The following is a 27,654-nucleotide window of genomic DNA, read 5'->3' as shown; positions in this document are numbered from 1 at the left end:
CATGCCAGAGATTAAAATGCAGCAATAAATTACGTTTATTCCACAAAAGTCAAAGTCTTCTACATAGAAGTCCAATCTGATCTGTACAAAAACACTACGTGACGGTTAAGGAAATGAGAGGTTCTAGAGATAAGAAGGAAAGTTAACAGATGTACAACATCGTGTTTGGACTTCTCTTTCTTTCAGTTTTGCGCTTTCCTTTCCCCCCATCTGGGAAAGGTTCATTATTCAAAAAAGGAAAAAAAAGGAAAAACTAGCCTAGACTGAAACCAGCTTCTAAATCCTCGAACACAATTGTTTAACCCATTTTGGTGTTAGCATCATGTCATGCTTTAGCTATTGAAAAATAGCAGATCTACAAGCTCATAGCACGCCACCGAGTGGCGCGCTACGAGCTTGTAGATCTGCTATTTTTGAAAAATCGAAGAGCGACTGACATAGAAGACATTTTTAGAATCTGATCTCAGGTCAGAATGAAAACTGTCAGGATGTAGAAGACATTTTTTAGAATCTGATCTCAGGTCAGAATGGGTAAAAGTGGTTCGCTCAAAATGCCTGCGTTGAGAATACAAGAGGTGCTTTCACAATGTCGCGGTTAGGGTTCGTCGTCGTCATCATCATCATCATCAGGGCGCCATCCAGAAAGGCATGGGCTGCTGCTGGGGGGTGTTGTGCGTTTTGGGGCGGGGGTGCGGCGGAGGAGGCGGCGGGAGGCCGCGGTAGGCCGGGGTCCAGGCTGAGGAGGAGGAGGTGGGGGGAGGAGGAGGGGGGCCGTGCCCCCTCCTGGGTGGCGGTGGGTTACCCGACCCTCCCCCCCCTGCCGCCAAGGGATCCTCCTCCTCGTCGGAAGAGTCCCCGGTGTACGCGACCAGGCCCGCCTTCATCCTCTTGGCTGACAACTCTGAGAGAGAGAGACGGAGAGAGACACACAGAGAGAGAGACACACAGAGAGAGAGAGACACACAGAGAGAGAGAGAGAGAGACAGAGACGGGGGAGACAAAACCAAACGGACAACGGACAACAAAACAAAACAAACAGAGCATGGCGTTGTGGGAGAAACGGGTTCCGTTAATGATCAAAAAACATTCAATCAAAACGTTAATTAAAACGTCACAAAGGCGAGCAGCCATTGGTCGGTAGGGGCGGCCGCCGTCCAATGGGAGAGCGCGTGTGTGGGCAGGAAGGCGTCGCGTAGGGGCAAAGTGCAGGCCCCGCCCCCATGAGGTCACATGGTGTCCACAGAGAACATGGAAGAGAAGGAGAAAACACAGAAGAAAGAGAAAAACACAAGAACAGGAGAGAGCCCGTGGTTAGCGAGGAAAGGAACGCACACTGATGATGTCATCACGGAGGACGGTACGGTGAGGTACAGGGGGGCGTGGAGGAGGGGGGGGGGGTGTCCGACCGAAACCAAAGGCAAGGTCCTATTTTGTCTTTTATTTGTCCGTTTATTTTTTATTAAACAGAACAGAAAAATTATAGTGCAACCGTTTGCTTTACGTATTTCATTTTTTACCGCAATTGTATGATTTGCTTTCTTTTTGCAATTTGTTTTGTTTCATGCAGTACGGTGCGACATTATATTTTAGTATGGTATGATTGTTTTAATAGCTGGATGCAATTGAATAGACTAAAACAAATGATTAATATATATACACCGGATGATTCATATACATATTTACAACTACCAATGTATTCACATTATTACGAGTATATTACCAGTAGATTTGCATCACCAGACATACTCCAATACTTTTACAACAACCCCAAATGGAGGCTGCGATTTTAGATCTAGTTTGCTAAGCATCTTCCAAAAGTCGTACAAGCCGATATCTTTCTGAAAGGCAAACGGGACTATAATATGAGGACTGATTTTATAGACTCTTGTCTGGGGTCGGGTTTGAGAGGTCAGACAAGGCCAAGGACATGAGGCCCTTACCCAGAGGGCTTTGCAGCACCCTCCTGTCGTCCATCATCTTGGGTCTCAGTCCTCCACTCCCAGGGATGGGAGGAAGCATCATCTGTCTGCTGGAGGAGGAGGAGGAGAGAGATAGCATTACCTTTTGTCAATCCATTTGAAGATAAATGGATCATTACATTACACATAATAATAATACATATTTTGTATAGCACCTTTCATCACATGAAATGCAGCTTAACTCATTCTGACCCGAGATCAGATTCATACGAGGTTTCCACTGGACACACACTGGTCTGATTAAAACCCATTCTGACCCGAGATCAGATTCTAAGGTTTGGGACATATCTAGGCAGGCAGTCATGTAGGTAGGAAGGTTTGGGACATATCTAGGCAGGCAGTCATGTAGGTAGGAAGGTTTGGGACATATCTAGGCAGGCAGTCATGTAGGTAGGAAGGTTTGGGACATATCTAGGCAGGCAGTCATGTAGGTTGGAAGGTTTGGGACATATCTAGGCAGGCAGTCATGTAGGTAGGAAGGTTTGGGACATATCTAGGCAGGCAGTCATGTACGTAGGAAGGTTTGGGACATATCTAGGCAGGCAGTCATGTAGGTAGGAAGGTTTGGGACATATCTAGGCAGGCAGCCATGTAGTTTGGAAGGAGTGTTGTTTTTGGCAGCAAATTTCTATTTTAGTTTTAGTCATAGTCTCCTGAATAGTTTTCACTTAGTCTTAGTCACATTTTAGTCACCTGGAATGTATTAGTGTTAGTCTAGTTTTAGTCGACTAAATGTCATAAGATTTTAGTCGACTAAATCTACAGGTGATTTAGTCGACTAAAATGTATTTTTGTGGGCCTTGTTGCCGTCATAATGACTTATTTTAACTTGCTGAAAATAGCCGATCTACAAGCTCACAACGCGTCGCAGCGCGACACGTTGTGAGCTTGTAGATCTGCTATTTTCAGCATGCAACCAAGTGTAAAATGACTTATACTGGATCTCATGTCCACTAGTCCCTTCCTAACATTTTAGTCTAGTTTTTATTTGTTGACGAAATTATCAGTATATTTAGTCTTAGTTTTAGTCACCATAGCATAGTTTTAATTTAGTTTTCTTCAGTGGAAAAGGTAGTCGACGAACATTTTTCGTCTTAATTTTAGTCGACGAAAACAACACTGGTTGGAAGGCTTGTGTTGTTTTTTCGTTATATGTGAAAAAAGGAAAAGAAATTCACACATGTCAAATGTCAAAGCAAATTCCTATGTGTTTTACACAATGGCCAATAAAGGTATCTGAATCTGAATCTTGGGACATATCTAGGCAGGCAGTCATGTAGGTAGGAAGGTACGAGACCATTGAGAGCTTTATATGCATGGCATATTAAGTAATAATTATTTTCCGTTTGTCTGTACCTTTTAAGTAGTCACCGAATATTTTATGTCCACTAAGATCGATCACAGGATCGTTGATAATTACAGTGCCGTTTGTTGGGCGTTCGAAGGAAAAAAGCCAACTCTTGTCCTGACAAATCATGACAACAAACACAATTTGTTGGGCCGAACAAATAATTAGAAAGAAGAAAAAAACGGCAGATTACAACACATTTGTTTGTTGTTTTTCTTCTTTGTAATTATTTGTTTGGTCCAAAATATTGTGTTTGTTGTCATGAGTTGTCACGACTCGAGTTGGCTTTGTCCGCGGTGTAACCGTCTTTAAATAAATACCTTTTGAAATGTCTATGGGAAAAATGCATTGTGAATCATTTCCTGGGCCTGGTGTCATCATGAAAGGGGGTGGGACTGCGACACTATTGAAAATCGGTATTTGATGGCATTGAAAGAAAATTGGAATTGGAATGGAAAACATGATATTTATTCCCTTTTGCAGACTTTTAGAAATCTTATTGGGATTTGGACAACATTATTATTATAATTGTAGCGACTACTTCTTCCCAATTATCAAACCAATTTAAAAGTAGTGCCATATGAGGCTGAACTTCGGCAGGAACTGCGTGGCACGTTTCCAAAAAAGACCAGAAAACCTCTTGCTGTTACGGTGATGTATTGAGACAAAAACATAAGGTCCAAAAGTGTTTTACGGAAATTATAGACAAAACTGAAGGCAAAAAATAATAATTAACGGCAAACTTTAAACATAGGCTAAACGGTCAACAGAAGATTTTGAGCCTAGCTCACCCCCATTCCCTCGCTGAATGCCTAGCTGCCTGAGACACACACACACACACACACACACACACACACACACACACACACACACACACACACACACACACACACACACACACACCTGACAGACTAAAGATAATTAGCAGACACCCTACGTTTTTAACAGCGACTCTGTGCGATAAAGTTTTAATAACGGTATGTGTACGTTTACGTTTGTATGTACCCTTTTTTCCTTTTATGGACCAAAATAAAATCTATCTATCTATAAATCTCCTAGTGGGTGTTGTTGTTGCCCGTTATTGTCCTTGTTTTGAAGCGCATGTTTAAAAGAAATAAAAGTACAGTAAATGCTGTAGTCCAGTACACCTCTCTCAGTTAAAGTCCAGTAAACTTTTCCATTTCGAAGTGGAACTAGGAACCACATTCTGGTGGCATTGTTCCGGGTGGAGGGTAAACAAACACATGAATTTGATTGGCCATTGCCGGACAATGTCATCCCAATAGATAAAATAATGTCGTGTTTTTGAACGACGTTCCTCCGCCCACTTTGACTATGGGCCTCTTCGCCCGTTATCGCCAGTAGCTGCCAGTTAACCCATTCTGACCTGAGATCAGATTCTAACGCACGGAAGAATGGTGGTTCTTTAATGCATTTTGACCTGAGATCAGATTCTAAAAATGTCTTAAAGCCTGACAGTTTAAAAAAATAACAGACCTACAAGCTCGTGCCACCGAGCGCGCTATGAGCTTGTAGATCTGCTATTTTTAAATAGCTAAAGCATAACGTAACGCTGTTAAAACGTATCGTCACACAGCAGGAGCTATAGCCCCTTCAACAGGGAGGAAGTGGGACACCGGACGTAGGAAAAAACTAAACAACAAAAAATCATGCAGTATATATATATATATATATGTATATTATTACAAAAAAACTATTGTTACCAATTATGAACTGACCTGTCCCTCTCACTCGGTGTGCCAGAGGAACTCTGTGTCGGGGGTCCTGAGGCCTCAGGGCTGTCCACTGGGAAGCCTGCACCTAAATGAGTCATATGAATGGGTCCATGCTATGAGCAAAAAGACACACAGGCAGGATTAGCACACAGCACTATATCCACGCACCGAATATAAATCATACCAGCCTAATTAATGTTTGAGAACACCACAACATGCCACTATTAAAGTCATTATTATGCACTGAATATAACCAGCCTAATGCTTGATGACAACACAACATCGACTTATATCCTTGTAATGGTTGCAAAAACACATTCGTTCCTGAAGCTTCCAGATTGTAGAGCTGATTATCAGTAGGGTGTAATCTTGGTAACTTGGTAAAGTCTACAACATTACGTCTCTATTGGAGGAAGAACGACACAGGGGTTTAACTGTAGACAAGGCAATGAACCAATAAGAGGTTAGAGGAGGGAAAATGCAGGAAAGAACAATATGAAGAGTTTCTTTCTAAAAAATCAGAGATCGGCTTTTAAATAGTTCAATTTACAACACTTTGACCATGATTATGTCCATCACCAAGCTAATGGTTAGAATCCCATCTACACAGCATTATCAGTTAAGACACCCTTATCAGCTCATCAAACGATTCAAGTTACAAACACTATTACACATTTTTACACACTTTCCAGAAGTTAGGGATCTTAGAATAAAAAGCACCATACAAAAGCAATTAAGCAACCAACACATTTACTTAACTAATGCTTGCATAAAAGGACTTTTCAACCCATCTTCGCTTTAACTGGTCCTCACTGAAGCTCATACAAATGGCATAGTTTAACAGTTCGACGGCCGCCAATTGTTTAATCCAGGGTTCAATGGTGCTTTATACGACATTCCCGCCTTTTGTTTTATGTGTTTAATCCGCCGCATTGTAACAATTAAAAAGAAACTCCGTCTTTGCCGCGGAGCTGGAGACGAGATGGTTTCGTTTTGACGACGAAACCGGAAATCAACACATGCTGTGGGCTGGTAGGGCTTCTGGGAAATTGAGGCCAATGCAAAATTAACGGGGTACAACGCCTCATGGAGGAGGGTCTTGTGGGGGGTCGGTCTTGCGGCGCACCAAGATGGCGGGCGGTGCGATCGTTCGTAACAAACGGAGGAAACTTTTTTCGCCGGATTTTCACAGATCAAAAGCCCAAATAATTCAGCGTATGCTCTCTAAAGGTAATAAAACAATCTCGGCAGCGTAGGATATTTGATTAAAAAGCGTTTTATGGAGTCACAACTGTAAATGGGCTGTGGAACTGGAAACCTGCCGACCAGTAAACATAATTGCTAGGCAGGTTTCGTCATGTCAAACAATATGTATATATATATATATTTTTTTTTATTCCATTTGCAAGGAATCCCTGTAGACGGCGTCACCGGTAGGCAGGTTTCTGAACCGTCAACAGCACCAATTAGTAGAGGGGAAAGTAGGGGTGGACATCTCTAGGTACCCAAGGATTCGATTTACGATCCAGAGGGCCACGATCCGATTATAAATCGATTGCCGATGCATCTCGATTCCAATATATATTATTTATTTCATTCCTCTCACTAATAAACAAAGCTTTCTAATGTTCCGTAATACAAAACAGAACTATGAATCGTTTTTTTTTATCCAACCTTTAAGGGAAAGTGTGCTATCGTATAATGAGCTCGAGTGAGGACCAATTAATTGAACATGAGGTCGAGTGAAGCAGAGGCCTGGACGCTTTTAGATGTCGACTCTTCGTATAGACAAGACGGTGAGAAAACTAAAAAGGTCAGGGGTCAAAGACGTGATGAATCACCTGATATCCCAGAAGTCCACTGTCCTTCTCGTCGTCGTCCTCCTCCTTGAAACGTCTCTTCTGAGTGGCCAGGGCCGGTGGAGGCGGGGCTTTGGGCTGGGCTGGGTGCACGGGACCGGACGGAGGGAACGGAGGAGGAAGAGCCTAAGGGTGGTGGGGGAGAGAGAGAGAGAGAGAGAGAGGAGAAACAGAAAGGGTGTCATAAAAACTCTCCTTGTTGTTCCAAGTGGTTTACTAACTAGTAATAACACCAAATATTAATAACCTAAATTTATATATATATATATATATATATATATATATATATACATATACATATATATATATTCAGAAAGCCCATAAGGATCAGCTGATTGGCTGACAGTACCCCTCAATAACAACCACTTATGAAGAGATTAACCCATTTAATCCAACTGCATTTTCATTGGAAAGAAAGGCTCGTTATCTCCTAATCTAGGGAGCTCTCCGTGGTTTTGACCAGATGGATATACTGAGCTCTTCATTTCTGACTTCAACATGCCTCTCGTTCAAAACATGGAGGCGAGGGATTATCGAGCGACTTTATCGTAATCATAGCGAGGCAAGCAAGCAGCAATATTTCTCCCGGCATTCAGAGTAAAAGCTGCCATATCTGCAGCACCCCGAGCTGCTGATTTTCAAAAATCCCGGCGCTGATTGTGTTTTAACGGTCCATGCTTCATTGAGCCATTTCTAAAATGCAGCCGAACTAAAGTGGATGCATCCTTAACATTGTTCAGAGCTCTAAGTGCGTGCGAGGATTTAAAACAGCACTCCGGCGAGCTGCCAACTTGCGCTTCGCACACACAAGTTGGCCACGGATGGCCTACTTGTGTGCGAGCAGAGCACGCAACTAACCTCAACCATATTATTGAAACATCCGACTTATGCGTCTATATAGATCCCGTTCCAGATATCCACGACAACGGGTTCTAAATGTTGTAGTGTATATAGAAGTTGTCCTATATAGAAGTTTGAAACTCAAATTGGTGACATCATCCACATAATGTACCGTACATACATAGTGTATTCTTGGTGGCCCCCACTGTCAATCAGGGATTGGCTGATGACGTAACTATGCATGTTTATGTAAAAAGGGTGGTTCCTGATTGGCCGAGGGACAACACCGACATATGCCCCTCGGCCAGTCAGGGATTGGCTGATGACGTAACCATGTATGTTTATGTAAAAAACGGTGGTTCCTGATTGGCAGATGGTGTCAACCAAACAAGCCCAAATTGATTAAATCAATTAATTACCAGCTGCATTATTATTATCTGTGGGTCTGCTGTTGACGTTATGCCACTTTTTAGCTGCGCTCCGCTGTTATGCTCAAATTAGTGACCCTAAAGAATTCCGAGGCAACATGGCTGGAGACGAGGCAGCCAATCAGAACTGCTCGACTAGCCATGCCGTGTGCAGACGATGGGATGTTATGGGTTGTTGCCAGTGGTGGCAACTGTCGTGACAGAAATAAGCTAAGCAGCCTCCAAAAACCAAACCAGGCAAGCAACTGTGAATCCACGTTAGGCTGGAAATATGCAGGCTTGGCAACCAGTAGCAGAAAATGATCTCCAGTGTGTACTACCCGGTCGGAACTATGGCAACTTGCAGCTGGTAAAAAAATTCACAAATCCCCGATAAAGTAAAAAGTAAAAAAAAAAAACAAGCGGGGTCTCACCTGTTGCAGGGCGGCCGCCGAGACCGGAGGGCCTGGGAGGGGGTACTGGTGGGGCGGGAGGGGAGGGGGGACAGAGTAGGGAGGAGGTGGGGCAGGTTGGGGGGGCTGTGTAGGGGGAGGAGGGGGCATGGGGAAGCCCGGCTGGTAGCCGGCGGGGGGGTAGTACGGAGGCTGGGGGGGCATCCCGTTCAACAGCGGGGGCTGCATGAACCCTGAGGAGGAAGAGGAGGAGGACGATGATGATGATGGGTTGCTCTCAAAGACACTCATTATTAACCCATTCTGACCTGAGATCAGATTCTACAAATGTCTTCTACATCCTGACAGTTTTCTGAACAAGCCGTTTCCGTGTCAGTCGTTCTTAGATTTAAAAAAAATAGCAGACCTACAAGCTCGTAGCGTGCCACTCGGTGGCGCGCTATGAGCTTGTAGATCTGCTATTTTTCAATAGCTAAAGCATAAAATAATGCTAACACCAAAAGGGGTTCCCACCCAAAATGGGAATAATGTCTTCTAAATCCTGACGGTTTTCTGCAAAAACCTCGTGTTTCTATGTCAGTGGTTCTCAAAACTATTTCATGTCAAGGACCCCCAGAAACGATATGCAATTGGCCGCCGACCCCCATCTGAAAATATGTTGTTCTCGGTGACTCCAAGAAGCAAAGATTTGAGTAAAAAAAAAAACGTTTGCTCTGAAATAATATATATATTAAAAGATCTGCGCCACATTTTCACGATTTTGCAAAAATAGCAGATCTACAAGCTCGTGTATGAGCTTGTAGATCGGCTATTTTCAATAGCTAAAGTGTAGCATAATGCTTAAAACACCAAAAGAGGTTCCCGCCCGGGAGTTAAACACTCCACACAAGCTCACAACGCGTTGAATATGATTAAGGATTACTGTGATCATGGTTGGTAAGCTCACATTTCATGTCACACACACAAACAATACCGTAAGAACTCCTATATAACATAGTAAAAAAAAATCACACTCGTGTGAAGTGAGCGTCATCATTTCGTCATGATGATGAATGTTGTATGATGTACGTACGTCCTTCCAGCCAATCACAGCGGACAATTCCATGCTCAAACGGACATACAAATTAAATATACATAATAATAAAATAAAACATTAAACATAAATATATACATTCAGAAATCGATACTGATATTTTTGATATTACATTGTTATGCTTTTATCGGCCGATAATATCAGGAGCAGTGTTGGGGAAGTTACTTTTAAAAAGTAAGGAATTATAGTTATCGTTACTTATCTAAAAAAGTAATTTGTTACTTTACTTTACATTAAATTATGAAAGTACTTAGCTACTTTACTTTACTTTAAAAAATAATATAAAAAACGATTTAAAGAAGGTTTTTTGTGATTAATTAATCTCAATTAATCGCATATCAATAGGCCTATTTGACCTGATCATCAGTGAGCTTTTTTTTCGAATGGATTTGGATACGAGTGAATCAATGAATAGTGACTACATACGCATAGGCAATTAAAAAACTAGTAATAATAATAATAGTGATATTATTATTTATATAATGCTTCTCTGAGTACTTAAAGACGGTTTTCAAGGGGAACATGAGAAAACAAATAAAAACTACTTTATTATAGAAAAACTAAGACTATGGAATAAAATAAATGAAAGTGGAATGAGATAGCTGGGGAAAGAAATATTCTAGAGGTGTGTTTGAACTTATAGGTGGTGGCTGGCATGTCTTGTGAGTTTTGGGAAGTGCATTTTGACAGGTCTGCCTGCTGTGGACAGTGAAACCCTGACCATTAAACATAGTTTTGACAGGTCTGCCTGCTGTGGACAGTGAAACCCTGACCATTAAACATAGTTTTGACAGGTCTGCCTGCTGTGGACAGTGAAACCCTGACCATTAAACATAGTTTTGACAGGTCTGCCTGCTGTGGACAGTGAAACCCTGACCATTAAACACGGGCAGACGCAACGATACCGTCTAACTATCATTAATTGTGAAGCCAGCAACATGTTGATGCAAACAGACGTGTACAGTAGCTGCTCGGCCTGCTCCAAATGATATTCCCATTCGTCTGTGTCTGCCCGTGTAAACGCAGCATCGAGTGTGAGGGTTGGGGAACGGATGGAAAGTACCAGTGTTATTAAGGAGGACTCCTTGGCTTCTAACGATATGGACCAGAGTTAAACTAATGTTAGCTCCCATGCTAACTAGTTGCTACTTGCTACCCTCGTCAGAAACAACACCACCATCCAGATCGGGTGGAAGCTGCTATCACTTTGCTTGTGCCCGTGGATGGGAAATGAGATTTAAAAGGCTATAGAAGCGTGGATGAAAGCACAGACACAGTTGTGTCGTGACTCGTATTTGCGTGTGTGTATTCCGTCTGACGACGAGTGGTTTATGCTGCTAGTGCGTTGTTGTTGCTGGCTGCTGAGTGCTGATGCATATTTAAGAGCGTCATAAGCATGCGCCCGTCCTGCGCTGGGAGTAGCAGATCTACAAGTTATCTACCGGTCGCAATGCACAGCGCTTTGGGCTTGTACATCTGTGTTTTTCCCGCAGTTAGTTGAGAGGCAGAGCACAAACGAAACTGTCAACACAGAGAGCGCTCTCTAGTCTCTGCACTGCAATCAGCAGCACAGGGATGCCTGTATGATACTCACGGAGCTGCGAGACTTTTCACTGATCACATAAGTTGACATAACGCCATAACGCGGGTAACGCTCGCACAATAACTATAAGGCCGTTATGGAATGGGGAAATGTAAAGCGTTAGGTTACAAGTTACTGCAAATAGTAGTTACGTTATGTAACGTAACGCGATGTAAGGGCGTTAGTCACAACACTGATCAGGAGGCCAATAATATATAGGACATCCCTAGGCAGAATGTTTGAACTCGCTTTAACCCATTCTGACCTGAGATCAGATTAAAAAAATGTCTTCTACATCCTGACAGTTTTCATTCTGACCTGAGCTCAGATTCTAAAAATGTCTTCTATGTCAGTCGCTCTTCGATTTTTCAAAAATAGCAGACCTACAAGCTCGTATGAGCTTGTAGGTCTGCTATTTTTCAATAGCTAAAGCACGACATGATGCTAACACCAAAATGGGTTAATTTAGTGATGCACCGAATATTCGTCTGCAGAAAATATTCGGCAGAAAATGTCTTAAAATAATTGGCCCATTCGGTTTCGGCCCCAAATAGGCAGAATATCACAGAATAGTGTAAATGCAATTAATGCATTCAAGAGAGCTGAATACATGTTTTATGGACCCATAAGAGTTATTATTTTTAAGTTAAGTTTTGCCATAACCATTTATTTTAATAAATCAGGTAGCTTTAAGGTACGGCCATGACAATGGTAGGAAAAAAGATATAATATTAATTATTCAGTTTTCAGCCAACTTTTTCCTATATTCAGTATTCGGTTTCGGCCAAGAATTTCCCTTTCGGTGCATATACCTACTTTAATTTAGTTATTTAGTAAGCCACGGTGCTCTTCATTAAGACCAGAAAAAGACAAGAGACCGACTGAGAGAAAGACTAGCGCAATAGTTCTCAAAGTGGGGTTGTTCCATTTTGCACAGTCTCGTCAAGTCATGGAGGTTCCTTGAAAGAACCTCCGGACTAGAGAGAGACCCCACAGGAGAGGAGAGAGAGAGAAGACGACAGACACGTATGAGAGAGGGACCTGTATGTACAGTATGAGGTGTCTGTACCTTGCGGTGGCATCATTGGACTCATCTGACTGAGGAAGCGTGAATACTCTGCATGGACCTGGAGAGACCACATGAAAGAATCAAACGTGAAAACTTCAATTTAAGTGAATGTTAAGAGTGTATTCAACCAGACTTTAGCCGAGTTTTGCGGGGTCTATCAGTCCAATAAGAGACTCCCATTATCAGCTTGTTAAGACAGTTCAGTCAAAGGACCTTTGCCTGCTATTTTAACATTTATTTGGCAGTGCAGAAAGTGTAGGAGACAGTAGGGAGGCTGAGAGGGAGACAGTGTAGGAGAGACAGACAGTAGGACAGCTGAGAGGGAGACAGTGTAGGAGACAGTAGGACAGCTGAGAGGGAGACAGTGTAGGAGAGACAGACAGTAGGACAGCTGAGAGGGAGACAGTGTAGGAGAGACAGTAGGACAGCTGAGAGGGAGACAGTGTAGGAGAGACAGACAGTAGGACAGCTGAGAGGGAGACAGTGTAGGAGAGACCGTAGGAAGGTTGAGAGGGAGACAGTGTAGGAGAGACAGACAGTAGGGAGGTTGAGAGGGAGACAGTGTAGGAGAGACAGACAGTAGGACAGCTGAGAGGGAGACAGTGTAGAGAGAGACAGACAGTAGGACAGCTGAGAGGGAGACAGTGTAAGAGAGACAGACAGTAGGACAGCTGAGAGGGAGACAGTGTAAGAGAGACAGACAGTAGGACAGCTGAGAGGGAGACAGTGTAGGAGACAGACAGTAGGACAGCTGAGAGGGAGACAGTGTAGGAGAGACAGACAGTAGGACAGCTGAGAGGGAGACAGTGAGTGTAGGAGAGACAGACAGTAGGACAGGTGAGAGGGAGACAGTGTAGGAGAGACAGACAGTAGGAAAGCTGTCTGTCTTTCGTGTAATGACAAGCTGTTAAAATATCGTTTAAGTCAATTCAAGGTCGAGATGATTCGTGGTTCACGTCTTGTCGATTACACCCGGCAGACTGGGTGTAATGAATATCTGTCTGTCAGTGACAACTGGGCACAGTTTATATACGATTTGCATTATTATTAATTTTTTTATCTCTCCGAATCATCTTCTAGTTTAATCAGACCAGTGTGTGTGTCCAGTGGAAACCTCGTATGAATCTGATCTCAGGTCAGAATGGGTTCATTCTAATCCTCACCGTCTGAAGCAGGTTCTCACACAGAGTCTTGGCTGCTGCCAGTCCTTCAGGTTTAGGATGACTGAGGGGAGAGAAAACAAAAAGCACAAATGTAACATTTACATGGATTAAAACAATCCTTATGTTCAACTACTAACTTCCTTTTATAAGCCAAAACCTGCCAAAAAAAAAAGCTCACAGCACCCAACTCATTGGAGGCCATTTTTTAGGGTTCAGTGTCTTGCCCATGGACAGGAGCTTGTAGATCTGCTATTTTTCAATAGCTAAAGCATAACATAATGCTAACACCTAAAAGGGTTCCCTCCCAAAATGGCGTAATAGTGTCTAGAGAAGTTGCAAAAAATAAATAAATAACAGATTCATGCGGAATGGTTATTGTGAAAAAAATGACAACGGAAAGATTAAATGAAAAACCTTTGTTTAACCCATTTTGGGGGCGGGAACCCCTTTTGGTGTTAGCATCATGTCATGCTTTAGCTATTGAAAAATAGCAGATCTACAAGCTCATAGGGCGCCAACGAGTGGCGCGCTACGAGCTTGTAGGACTGCTATTTTTCAAAAAATCGAAGAACCACCGACATGGAAACATAGCTTTTTTCAGAAAACTGTCGGGATGTAGAAGACATTTTTAGAATAAAAATGGGTTAACCCATTTTGGGTCGGGAACCCGTTTTGGTGTTAGCATCATGTCATGCTTTAGCTATTGAAAAACAGCAGATCTACAAGCTCATAGCGCGCCACTTATGAGCTTGTCGGTCTGCTATTTTTGAAAACTGTCAGGATTTAGAAGACATTTTTTAGAATCCGATCTCAGGTCAAAATGAGTTTAAAAAACCACCATTCTTCTTGTGCGTTAGAATCTGGTCTCAGGTCAGAATGGGAACCCGTTTTGGTGTTAGCCAATGTTCCCCCTAACGTGCGCCCGTGCGCGCGCGCGCACATGGCCAAATGCTCTCGCGCACAACTGAAATCTGTCGCGCACAGACACCAACGCTGGTGTAAAAAAAAGTTTTCTTTAAAAGAAAAAGGTGTTCCCCCCGAGTATCATCTACATTACAGTAATAATACCTATCCCGAGTCGACATTTGCCCACACTTTATTTCTATTTACTACAGTTTATTTAGATTACACACACAGGCGAGGCGACACAGGTCTCCTCCCCTCCTTTTTTGACTCTTTGCTCTCCTCTCCTCTCCTCCTGTATATACTGCGCCCAGTGCGCCGTCTGAGCGGCGAGTGAAGACCTTAGGTGGAGACGTAAGGAGCAGCAGCACTGCAGTGCAGTCAGTCAGTGTGTGAAACCCCAAGAACCAGATAAGATCGCGTTGCGCCTTGGAACCGTGCGTTGATGGGACATTCAGATTTAAAAGGCGAACGGATGGAAGTGCGGCTGTGCGCAACAAGGAGAGGGGGAATAACGTTAGCTTCGCATTAGCTGGTTAGCTAACGTTGTTATCCCTACAGCACAACAAGCCTCCAGTCCAGTGTACTTGTGAATGAAACAACATGTGGAAGTTAACATTAATCTCTCTAGCGGTCTAGTCCCATATGGAACCTCTCTCTGTAATTATCCAATCTGTTAATACAGCTTTCTTCAATCAATCAATCAATCCTTCTGCTATGTAGAGCTACATATAATAATATATTATCTGGCGTAGTAGGGGCTGCTGACGTTCGACAATCTGAGAAACTATAGGAGTTGACACACCAACAAACTCGGTCTTAGTGTGTGTGTGTGTGTGTGTGTGTGTGTGTGTGTGTGTCCCAATAAAGTTTTTACGGTTTCTCATGCCCCCCATGTAATCGTTCTCAACCTGTGGGACCCCAGATGACAGTGAAGTGACAATTTAAGGACTTTTAAGACTTTTATAATGCCTCAAAGGCTCTAAAAGAAAAAATACCATTACTGCATCAAAAGTAATCAGCAAACCATGCTATAAAAACTGGTGAAAATAGCCGATCTACAAGTTCACAACGAGCTTGTAGATTGGCTATTTTCACAATATTTATCTGTGGAACCATTCTGTTGCTTGTCTGGGTGGGGGATCCCCAGTTCAAATATGATTACTTTGGGGGGGTCACAGCCTGAAAAGGTTGAGAACCACTGATAACTGAATATTTCTAAAATTGCTAGCATACCACCTTGATATAAAATAAAAATGTTGTAACTTGCGTAACCTTATGTAACTATTCATTGATTCACTCGTATACCAAAATCCATTTTGAAAAAAGATCACACCTGTGTGAAGTGAGGGGCGCTCACTTCGCATTATCTAACGTTTGGATAGTTGGTGTCAAGGTGTCGTATGTTTGCTCAGTAGTTGCTGATGTCTGCTCAGGAGGTTTGAGTGTTTGCTCAGACCGATTTTTTTTTTTAGAGGGAACATTGGTGTTAGCATTATGCTAGGTCTGCTATTTTTTTTAAATCGAAGAACGACTGACATAGAAACAGCTTTTTCAGAAAACTGTCAGGATGTATGACCGTTCCAACACACCCCCCCCTTACCTGATGTAGATGTACATGGGCTCGAAGGCCTCCCGGCCGGAGGTGGGCTCCAGGCACCCGGAGCCCTTCCCCCGGAGGAAGACCTTGGCGCCGGTCTCGGCCTGGATGTGCTGCAGGTAGGAGCAGCCTGGCCCCTCCACGCGCTCCTTGACCACGAAGCCCGGGATGGCCACGTGCTCCAGGCCCACAAACAGCTTGTCCTGGACGTAGTGCATCTGTGACGACCGCAACACACACACACACACACACACACACACACACACACACACTTTAACCCAGTCTGACCTGAGATCAGATTCTAAAAATGTCGGTCGTTCTTTGATTTTTCAAAAATAGCAGACCTACAAGCTCGTAGCGCGCCACTCGGTGGCGTGCTATGAGCTTGTAGATCTGCTATTTTTCAATAGCTAAAGCATAACATGATGCTAAGACCAAATTTGGGTTCCCGTTCAGAATGGGTTAAATCAATTAATTAATTACCAGCTGCAGTATTATTATCTGTGGGTCTGCTGCTGACGTTATGCCACTTTTTAGCTGCGCTCCGCTGTTATGCTCAAATTAGTGACCCTAAAGAATTCTGAGGCAACATGGCTGGAGACGAGGCAGCCAATCAGAACTGCTCGACTAGCCGTGCCGTGCAGACGATGGGATGTTATGGGTTGTTGCCAGTGGTGGCAACTGTCGTGACAGAAATAAGCCAAGCAGCCTCCAAAAACCAAACCGGGCAAGCAACTGTGAATGAATCCACGTTAGGCTGGAAATATGCAGGCTTGGCAACAGAGCAGGCTCACCAGAAAATGATCTCCTGTTGGGACTTTCACAAGCTAATATTGACCAGCTTGCAGCTGGTAAAAACTAAATTCAAAAGCTTATTTTTTCCAGATTCAAAACGATTCTCTATTCAAAATGATTCAATACATAGGATTTCATCACAATCTACTCTACAGTCTTGAACTGAAGATGACTACAGTAACTTGGAAAATGACTGAAGACATGATGTTTTACTGTGATTAGGGTAAGCTTACATTTCATATCACAAAACACCATGTAGTGAAAACTCCTGTAACTGTAACCAGAATTTGTGGAAATTCTGAATTTCGATTCTGAATCGTTCATAACGGGAATCGCGATTCTAATTTGAATTAAAACAAAATTGACACCCGTACACACAGTGCTCAACGTTTTTGGCCGGGGGGCCCCCTGGAAATGCTTTGGCAATGACTCGGGACCGCCGCCCCGCCCCCTCCCATATAAATTGACTGCTACAATAACCTTAATAATAGACAAATGAATGCTGAAATCATATAATAATATATCATATATATAATCATTAGGGAAGGTGTATGCATGCACTGTGTACTATGTAAACACGAACACAACAAACAAAAAGGTTCTCACTCCAGAGTGTCCGTGTGGTTTATGGTGGTGTGAGACGGGAGGAGGAGGCATGGAGGAGGAGGAGCCGACGGGAGGAGGAGCGTTGTGTTGGTGGACGGACAGCATGCCTCCTCCTCCTCCTCCTCCTCCTCCACTGGGACCGTACGGCGAGGAGGAGGAGGCCGTGGCCGCCTTCACCACCCCGTTGGTTATGATCTCCTTTATTCGGTTTACTGCTTCTGGAGAGAGGAACAAAGACAAACGTCATTAAAACCCATCCTGACCTGAGATCAGATTCTAAAAAAAATGTCTTCTACATCCTGACCGTTTTCCATTCTGACCCGAGATCAGATTCTAAAAAAATGTCTTCTACATCCTGACCGTTTTCCATTCTGACCTGAGATCAGATTCTAAAAATGTCTTCTAAATCCTGACTGTTTTCTTGAAAAAGCTGTTTTTCTATGTCAGTCGTTCTCAAACACTTTCATGTCACTTTTCACGATTCTTCAAAAATAGCAGACCTACAAGCTCGTAGCTTGTAGATCTGCTATTTTTCAATAGCTAAAGCACGACATAGTGCTAACACCAAAAAAGGTTCCCGCCCAAAATGGGTTAAATCATGACAATTTTCTGAAAAACCTCATGTTTCTATGTCAGTGGTTCTCAATATTTCATGTCAAGGACCCTAACAATTTGATGTAACATGCCGCCGACCGCCCATCTGAAAATATGTTGTTTCAGGGACCCTCCCAGAAGCAAAGATTTGAGTTTAAAAATGTTCACTCTAAAAGAATATATATATATATATATATATATATATATTCAAAGATTTGTGCCACATTTTTCACGATTTTTCCAAAAATAGCAGACCTACAAGCTCGTAGCACCGCACTCGGTGCCACGCTATGAGCTTGTAGATCTGCTATTTTTCAATAGCTAAAGCATAACATAATGCTTAAAACACCAAAAGGGGTTCCGGCCCAAAATGGGTTAAAAATATATATACTACACAATTTATATTCTCCACAATGTCTGACACCTATATATGCAATCTCATTTCTAAATTTGAGCTAAAATCATGCAGCACTGGACAGGTTGTCTGTCCAATTAATTTTATAAACTCATTATGTTTTTGCTACAGCTACAAGACAGAGACTTTAAAAGCATTAGCAAATAGAAAAGTAAAAGTTCACAGAGTGCTAACCGATAACACGTGTATTAGAGGCTATCTTGCACCTGTATTCATAAAGGTTCTGACTGGTGTGCCCTGGACACTACAGTGGTGTCGGTGTTTCTTTTACTGGTACCACACTGCGTTTTAACGAGGTCACGTGCACGTGCAAGCGGGGTGGAGTACGTTGTTCAGACTAGTTATTGGTCCGACAAATGACAACCCACCTCATCCCCTAACCTAACCATGACCGCAGGCACGGGAGCAGACGCTAGTCCGACATGCTAGTCCGACATGTTCGAATTACATGAATTACATGCGGTCCCCCGCACGAGAGTTTTAGACACAAACACAAAAGTCTATACTACTACTTACTGTAGTCAGACAAACATCTTTTTACTAGCGAAACTAAAAAGGTTTGTGCACGTGCACGCACATGCACCGTTCCGTCCCTGTGTGTGCGTCATAGACTGTAAAAAATATGGACAAAGCGTTCCCCGGGTAAACATGAACGTAAAATGAAGCCTGTAATAATATGCTAATTCCTGATGTAAGTCGCCATCTTTGGTACCAGCTGGCCATTGGCTGGCTCCGTTTTGTATACCAGCTGGTCATTGGCTGCCCAGACAACGAGGCGGGACTTCCCCCCTTCTTCTCCGTTGGTTTTTATTTTGACTCGAGTGGGAGGGGAATCCCGATCATAGACTGTAATGGTAGCCACGCCCCTCAGAACATACGCGATGGGTTTTTTTCTTTATGGTCATTTTTTTAATTAATGGGACCATAATTTTCCAAAAAGAATATTATGACATTAGAAATGAGACTTTAATCTAGTGACTGGAAGAAGAAAGTATTCATGACCATGTTTATTAAGGTAATACAGTCTAGGTGAAGTTGGGCCAAAATACATGGGCCTCTATGGAGCTATGGGGCTTTTTGGGTCCGGTCCAGCGCCACAACAGGCCATTATATGAACTACCGATTTCAAATGAGGCTTCACGAAATATCTGGCTGACTGCCCCCCTGGTGTGCGTGCACGTCAATAATGTACTGGTGCCACGGCGTGGTGCTGCGTTCTACGAGCATGACACCACTGGCCCTGGGATGACAAAACGTTTGAAAAGCACTGGTGTAGATGTAGAGTAGATAGATAAGGTAACTTACTGTCCACTAGTTGTCTGGTCTGTCCCTGGACGTGCAGGTACAGAGGTCTGTCCCTGTGGGGGAACACACAGCATTAAAGAAAACCGGGCGACTATGGCCAAAACTCAATCGAAAATCAACGACCGAAAATCAGCAAAAGTGGCCGTTTTTAATATGTTTTGGCCATTATCTCTGGAATGGAAGGTCAATTTTTGTTCAGGTTTACAGGCCTTTAAAAGTATGGTAATCGTTTGTGCCTATAGCCTTGGGCTGGCCTAGTGGCCCCTTACTTTCAGGCCAGCTGAGAACTCGTTTAGTAAACAAACACAAGTGATTCCAGTACCACTGTGCACACAGGTGTAATAATGAGACAGGATTCATCATAGACTCACCCTGACAGGGCTTTGCCCTTCTCCTCTGCTGCCATATACCGCCCCCTGGTGGACACAGCGGCGCCACTCACTTTACTGATCTGTACAGAGACAGTAAAAAACAGACTTTACTGGAAACGGTCCAGAAACATCAGAAATGAGTACAGTTAAACATAATCCACCCATATGACATAGAGCACCGAAGTCTGACGTCAATGTCGGTAGAGGGCGCAAATCCACGGGTTCATGTACTTTTTATTTGCATTGTAATCCCCATAGGGGGATTTTTAGATAGCCTCATATAAGAACTGTGTTTGAAAAATAAAGTTAATAAACATGTCATCCCGGCCGTTTCACTCATATGGATATGAAGAATCAACTGACTGAGAGAAACTGCTATTGTTACTGATACTGAATTAGTTACATTTTCGCTAGAAACAGACAGTATCATAATATGAGTGACTGACTGTCACAATTGAAAACGATACAGAGACACCTCCCCGACAATAACGCCGAGACAGCTCGTTCATGTTTGGACCACATTGTGGTCCAAACATGAACGAGCTGTCTCTTATATGAGTCTCTTATATGAGACGATTTTAAGATGAGCCCATGTTATTCTCCATAGAGAAATTACTTCCGTGAACCAGGGTGGATGTCACGGGATGAGCGAGTGACGTCAGGACTTTGTGTTTGCCATTACTAGTGTACAGCCACTGGAATATGCTGGGCAATATGAGAATACATATTGACCGAAATACAGATGGATATGAAACGCAAGGTTCACAAGTTTGATAGTTGTCCACTCTCTCACAAAGACGCCGTCTCATATTCTCTGTACAGGCAGTGATGTAAATATGTTTTCAATGTAATGAGTCCCGGGATGCAGGGATGGTCTTTTAGAGGAGTGCCAGGGACATTTTATGAGTCCCATATTTTGCCATTTTCACAAATTGCAGCATTTAACTCTCATTTCATTTTATATGGTTATAATGTGGTTATATTCATGTAGAAAACAGAAGAAGAAATGGTGATTATGACTAAAGCCAGCAAAATTAACTAGAATATAAAAAAAAACAGTACAGTAGTGCATCCCGTGGATGCAGAGGTCGTTTTTATTTTATTGCATCCCTTAACTATAAACTGCTATATTAATCTCTGATCTGTTACACTTCTAGACAGCATCAATGGTATTGCTGATCCGGATAGTGTCGTGGGAACAGTTGGGTCTATGGTCCAAATGGAATTAGAACAGAAATGATTCTGCACAGATTGGCAATCTAACAATGACCAGGTCAGTGTGTAGGAGATTCAATTGAGCCTCTTCCACCGGAGATCAAATTATTGGCTTAGGAATGTGACAAAAACAAAACAATCTCCATGAATACCATGAGGTGTGTGTATTGCGTAATAAGATTTTTTTTTGGGTGAACTGTAGGCATGACCTGATGAAGATCAAATAGATTGAACGTCTTGCTATTACCTGTGGTGTGCGGGCTCCATCAAATCTACTGAACTGTAGGGGTAGAAATCTGTACCTTGTTTGTATTTTTGTATATTTAAAACCCATTCTGTACGGGAACCCGTTTTGGCGTTTTAACTAAGCATTATGTTATACTTTAGCTATTCAAAAATAGCAGACCTACAAGCTCATAGCGCGCCAACGAGTGGCGCGCTACGAGCTTGTAGGTCTGCTATTTTTTGAAAAATCATGAACATGTGGTGCAAAGCTTTGAATGTATACTCTTTCAGAGCGAACGTTTTTAACTCAAATCTTTGCTTCTGGGACGTGGTCCCTGAAACAACACATTTTCAGATGGGGGTCAATTTCATATATTGGGGGTCAATTTCATATATTAGTTTTTTTTTCATATATTAGGTTTTTCTGGAAAAACATTTTTAAAAAGACATTTTTTTAATTTCGACGTCAGGCCTAAACAGGTTAAACCTGTCATGTTTATTATTATTGTGATATTGGATAATTGGTTTGGGCTTAGGTGGCATTAGTCACCGGCCATCGTTATATCCAATCATTTGTACCCCTTCCTGTATATAAGGTGCACAACCATTCCCCGTCACAATATTCCTGAAGAAGATCCACAGTGATCGAAACGTTGGATCAATAAACCAGTGGAGCTGAGTTTTTTCTACCAGTTGTTGCGGACTCTATTTCTTCCTCTTGTACTGCCATTTGTCCAGCAGCACCTGGGCTAGAGTGGAGATGCGTGCTCTTATTACCGTTGGAAATCTGTAGGAACCGGATGATTCGATTTCCGACTCAGGGCTACGAATCGATACAGGATTTATTTCGCTCTCACTTTGTGTGCTCTCTATAAATCCATAATGAAAACAGATTATTTTCTTTTATACACCACAAAGAAAAATATGAGCCAGCTTTCTTTCTTTTTTTAAATAGTTCTGTACCAACATAGAAAGAAATATAAACAAAAAGACCTGTGAAAAGATTTGTGAATCGATTCATAATCCGATTATGTCCACAATCGGGATTAATCTATGAATCGATTTCGATCTATGATCTTTTTAAAAGTCCTGTTGTTCTGACGTGACCAAACTGTGTGAGCGTTGTTGTAACGTGCGTGTTTGTGACCAAACTGTGTGAGCGTTGTTGTAACGTGCGTGTTTGTGACCAAACTGTGTGAGCGTTGTCGTGTGTGCGTGCAAGACCAAACTGTGTGAGCGTTGTCGAAACGTGCGTGTTTGTGACCAAACTGTGTGAGCGTTGTCGAAACGTGCACGTTTGTGACCAAACTGTGTGAGCGTTGTCGAAACGTGCGTGTTTGTGACCAAACTGTGTGAGCGTTGTCGAAACGTGCGTGTTTGTGACCAAACTGTGTGAGCGTTGTCGTGTGTGCGTGCGAGACCAAACTGTGTGAGTGTTGTCGAAACGTGCGCGTTTATGACCAAACTGTGTGAGCGTTGTCATAACGTGCGTGTTTATGACCAAACTGTGTGAGCGTTGTCGAAACGTGCGCGTTTGTGACCAAACTGTGTGAGTGTTGTCGTAACGTGCATATTTGTGACCAAACTGTGTGAGCGTTGTCGAAACGTGCGCGTTTGTGACCAAACTGTGTGAGTGTTGTCGTAACGTGCGTGTTTATGACCAAACTGTGTGAGCGTTGTTGTGCGTGCGTGTTTGTGACCAAACTGTGTGAGCGTTGTTGTGCGTGCGTGTTTGTGACCAAACTGTGTGAGCGTTGTTGTGCGTGCGTGTTTGTGACCAAACTGTGTGAGTGTTGTTGTGCGTGCGTGCGTGCTGACCTCGTCCTGTGTCTGCCCTCGGGTCAGAAGGTTCCGACAGGTCAGAGGAACGTCGTTGATCTCCACCTCGGCCACCACCAGGTCGTCTTTGGCTTTGGTCGGAGCCGGAGCCTTACAGACGCCGGACAGGTCAACTCCTAGGACCTGGACACGAGATATCAGAGGTTTATTAATACATTAAAGGTCAACTCCTAGGACCTGGGCACGAGATATCACAGGTTTATTAATACATTAATATATTAAAGGTCAACTCCTAGGACCTGGGCACGAGACACATCACAGGTTAATCATGACTGCCACACACACACACACACACACACACACACAGCATGTATTTAAACTAAAGCAACACGTGTCCACAAGAACATGTAGAGCGGCGATGGATTCCATAAATCACTGACCATCATCACATCCCTAATAGTGTGTGTGTGTGTGTGGGGGGGGGGGGGAGATGTCACCAACACCATTACAAAATTAAGTTGACAACAGTCACACTAATAATTGCGATTAATGATTGAATTTGTGCTTCCATTTGCCTCTAAATATACTGACAATTTTGTCAACAAATAAAAACTAGACTAAACTGTTATAGGGAGGGACTAGTGGACAAGAAGATCCAGTTTTAAGCTATTTTCAGCATGCAAAACAAAGTGAAAAATCTGCCATTAGGAAACGACATCAAGGCCTGTCAAAACACATTTCAGTCGACTAAATCATTAGTGGACTAAAATCGTATGACATTTAGTCGACTAAAACTGGACCAACACTAACACATTCCAGGTGGACTAAAATGTACCGACAAAAAGCAACACGGACGCCTACCAGAGGGTGTCTGATCTTGTCCGGGTGTCCTCCGGGGGGGCCTATCTGGGAGGGCTTGAGCTTCCCCTTGGCCACCAGCATGGCGTTGATCTTGGCCGCCACCGCTGCCGCCGCGTCCAGCGCCCCGGTGGGGGCCTCCGCCTCGCCCCCCTTCCCGCCGGCAGCGCCCGTCCCTGGACCGGGCTGGTCCCATTTACTGCGGCGGCTATACGAGCCGGGACACGAGCAGGACATTGGGTCAGAGGAACTAATATTGGTCCGACTGTCTGGGACACAGTTGTTGATTTCGTCGACTAAAACTTAAAGGACAACTTTAGTTTTTTTCAACCAAGGTTCATGTTTTAGGTTGTTATTAGAGAAAGTAAAAGATGAGTGTTAATCTTTTTTCGTTTGCTGCTTTTTTTAGTTTTAGGGATTTTAGCTGTTTTTGACAGGGGGGCTAAATATGTATTTTTTTTACAAAACTTTATAGCGATTTCTTTTTTTATTATTTACTATAGTCCTACTAGACCGCAAGAAATTACATCTGGCCACAAAAGATCACAGGATCTACTGAATGTGAAGGTAACCTACTGGGGGGGAAGCCACACTGTGTGTCATAGGCTCAATATGTCAGTTTGACACATTCAGTAGATCCAGTGATCTTTTGTGTCCAGATGTAATTTCTTGGGGTCTAGTAGGACTATAGTAAATAATAATAAAAGAAATCGCTATAAAATATATTAAAGAAATACATATTTAGCCCCATGCTCGAATGCCCCCACACAAAAACAGCTAAAATCCCTAAAACGAAAGAAAGCAGCAAATGAAAAAGAATTACACTCACCTTTTACTTTCTAATGACAACCTAAAACATGAACCTTGGTTCATGTTGACCTTTAAGCGTGATTCATACTCCTATTTTAGAGCCGAATAAAAGTCGGTTCGGCTTAATGTGACGTCATTTGCGGTTCGGGGGGGGGGGGGGTACCGTCCTAAAGTCGGCTCTTCGGTGCTAGTGAAAAAAAAGATTTCCGACGAGCCGAAATCATTTCGGCACTGCAGCGGTAAAATAGGAGTATGAATCGGTCATAAGACGACATTTTTTCGTCGACTGCCTTTTTCCACTGACGAAAACTAAATGGAAACTAAATGGAAACTAAGCTATGATTAAAACTAAACCCAAATATACTGATCATTTCGTCAGGAAATACAAACTAAACTATAATATTAGGAAGGGATTCGTGGACAAGAGAAGAATAAGTCATTTTACACTTGGTTGCATTCTGAAAATAGCAGATCTACTTAGATCGGCTATTTTCAGCAAGTGTAAAATCAGCCATTACGACAGCATCAAGGCCCGCCAAAATACATTTCTTTTGACAAAAACTAGACTAACTAAAACATTCCAGGTAACTAAAATGTGACTAAAACTAAGTGAAAACCATTCAAGAGACTATGACTAAAACAAAAACAACACTGTGACTGGGACAACACCACACATAGAGAGGGTATGCGGACTATGCGCGTGACATCATCATCATAGCCGGGGAAAAAAGACCTTGAGAGCCCATACATCCAAACGAAAAGTTCTATCTGATTGCATTAAACAACGTTAAACTCCCTTTGCCTCTCGAGTTGCCACTCACTTTACGCATGCACATAGCCTCTATAGCAGGGGTATTCAACTGGCGGACCGCGGTCCGCGACCGGACCGCGGACCACCTCTTTGCGGACCACCCAAAAAAAAAAAAAAAAAAAAAAAAAAAATTTTTTTTTTTTTTTTTTTTAAGTTAATAATATAAATAACATCAGATGGTACATTTCTCATGTGAAATTGCTGCAAAGGCCCCCAAAATGTCCAGCGCGCGCGCAGTGTGATTTGGATTTGGAGTTCCACTCCGGGCCTGCACTCTGCACCCCATTATTGGTTGGTTGGAAGGGGATCTGATTTGTATAAGCTTGGCTTGACCATACTAAACGGGCATAGAGCCCCGCTCTCCGATGGACGCCGCGCATGGGACCGGACCTCGGTCTTATTCAAAAAAATATTTGTGGACCTTCATCATTTCTAGTTGAGGACCCCTGCTCTATAGTCTAACATAATATAATATAATACTGTGCCTAAATGTACTGTTTGAATGGATGTTGCGTCTAAATCAGTGGTTCTCAACCAGTGGTCCCTGAGAAGGTTCCAGGTGGTCCCCAGCAAAATGGAGAGATGGAAACCAAATGGACCCTTATAGATCATTTAACTCTTGAGTGAAAATTGGTACACTCCGGAGTCCAAAGAGTTACATTATTGTTAACGTCCCTGCATTACAAGAAGTCTACACAATTACAGAATGTAGATTTGTTATGTTGTTCAACGTTTGCCCGTTATCTCTACTATATACCAACATCAGTACAGCATGGAATTGTGGACACAATCTTATCCAACGACAACTACATTTTCGGATTTGAGTGCGTGTCTAATGTGTCGCTCTGCTCTATGAAACGGAGAAGTCCTAACTCTGATTGTACTAAACAGATATTGCACCTGTATGGACACGACAGGACAACTTGTGTCATCCCCTCCTTTTCCCCCCATAGGCTACTGTAAATGTACATGTTTCTACTTTTTTATTATTACAATTTTTTCATATTAGTTTATATTTGTACGTTTTTAAACGTACTATTTTGAATATGGACGACCCTGATATGATCATGATGCATATTTCGAACTGTGCCAATTCTACAAATTGTTAATACAATTTTCAAGCAATCACTTTGCTTTGTATGGGCTGTCAAAGGCTCGTGTTGCAACTCTCGATTCAACATATTTAAAACAAAATGAAAATTGCGGCTACATGCTGTAGTAATGTCACAGACGTCGTCATGTCAATAGTGTATTTTAGATCAGTGGTTCCTAAAGTGGGGTCCGGGGACCCCCAGGGGTCCTTGAGGGAGTTCCAGGGGGTCCCCAGCTAAATGATAGTTGTGTACTCTCTCAGAGTTACATTAACATTGATTTTACAATATAAATTGGGGGTCTCAGAGATAGGAATGCCATTGAATGGGGGTCCGTAGCCTAATGCATGTCAAACTGGGTTTGCTTGAATTTAAACGGGTTGAGAATCAGTGCTATAGAGCCATTCTCTTATGGGTCCCTGGCATATCTCTTCAAATCGGCAGGCAGGCAAATAAGTGTCAATTTGGGGGTCCTTGACATGAAAAGGCTGAACCACTGCTTTAGACAAACCTTGTAACGTTACCAGACGTTACATAATCATGTAAAGACAGCATGCTAACGCTAGCCAGCTAGATAGCTAAGCTAGGCTGGTTAGCCTCGGGTGGCTATTTGTTACTTTTATTGCAACAGTCACTCACCCGCCGTTTTGCGTTCCGCCAAATGACATCAATGTTCCTCGATTTAAAACTTGATGGCGCACATAAAACTTCTAAATGACTATTTAAAACAGCGCTGCTCAGTGTATGTTGCTGCTAGCTCGCCCTGCTAGCTGCTAGCCGCTGTTTA

At 42.8% G+C, this 27,654-nt stretch overlaps 1 protein-coding gene across 6 annotated transcripts; it reads right to left on the bottom strand.

The window, feature by feature from the left end:
- khdc4 (KH domain containing 4, pre-mRNA splicing factor) lies at positions 1–27,654 on the bottom strand. 6 transcript variants are annotated; one of them, XM_083760973.1, is made up of 14 exons: positions 27,507–27,654; positions 24,159–24,363; positions 23,337–23,480; positions 20,079–20,158; positions 19,708–19,760; positions 17,394–17,611; positions 15,996–16,210; positions 13,490–13,550; positions 12,327–12,384; positions 8,604–8,815; positions 6,905–7,048; positions 5,052–5,176; positions 1,941–2,029; positions 1–901 (listed from the first exon to the last, which is right to left on the bottom strand). In XM_083760973.1, exons 1-14 carry the CDS (start codon positions 27,533–27,535, stop codon positions 627–629), a joined length of 1,908 nt encoding a protein of 635 aa, XP_083617099.1. In that variant the 5' UTR covers positions 27,536–27,654; the 3' UTR covers positions 1–626. The 6 variants fall into 6 exon arrangements, 5 of the variants coding, with proteins under 5 accessions (XP_083617099.1, XP_083617100.1, XP_083617101.1 ...); XM_083760974.1 differs by having other exon boundaries at positions 5,067–5,176; XM_083760975.1 differs by having other exon boundaries at positions 1,941–2,026; positions 5,067–5,176.

Source organism: Protomyctophum parallelum (genome assembly GCF_964188405.1).
Source record: "Protomyctophum parallelum genome assembly, chromosome: 3".
Classification (NCBI taxonomy): Eukaryota; Metazoa; Chordata; class Actinopteri; order Myctophiformes; family Myctophidae; genus Protomyctophum; species Protomyctophum parallelum.
This window is presented reverse-complemented; position numbering and strand designations above follow the sequence as displayed.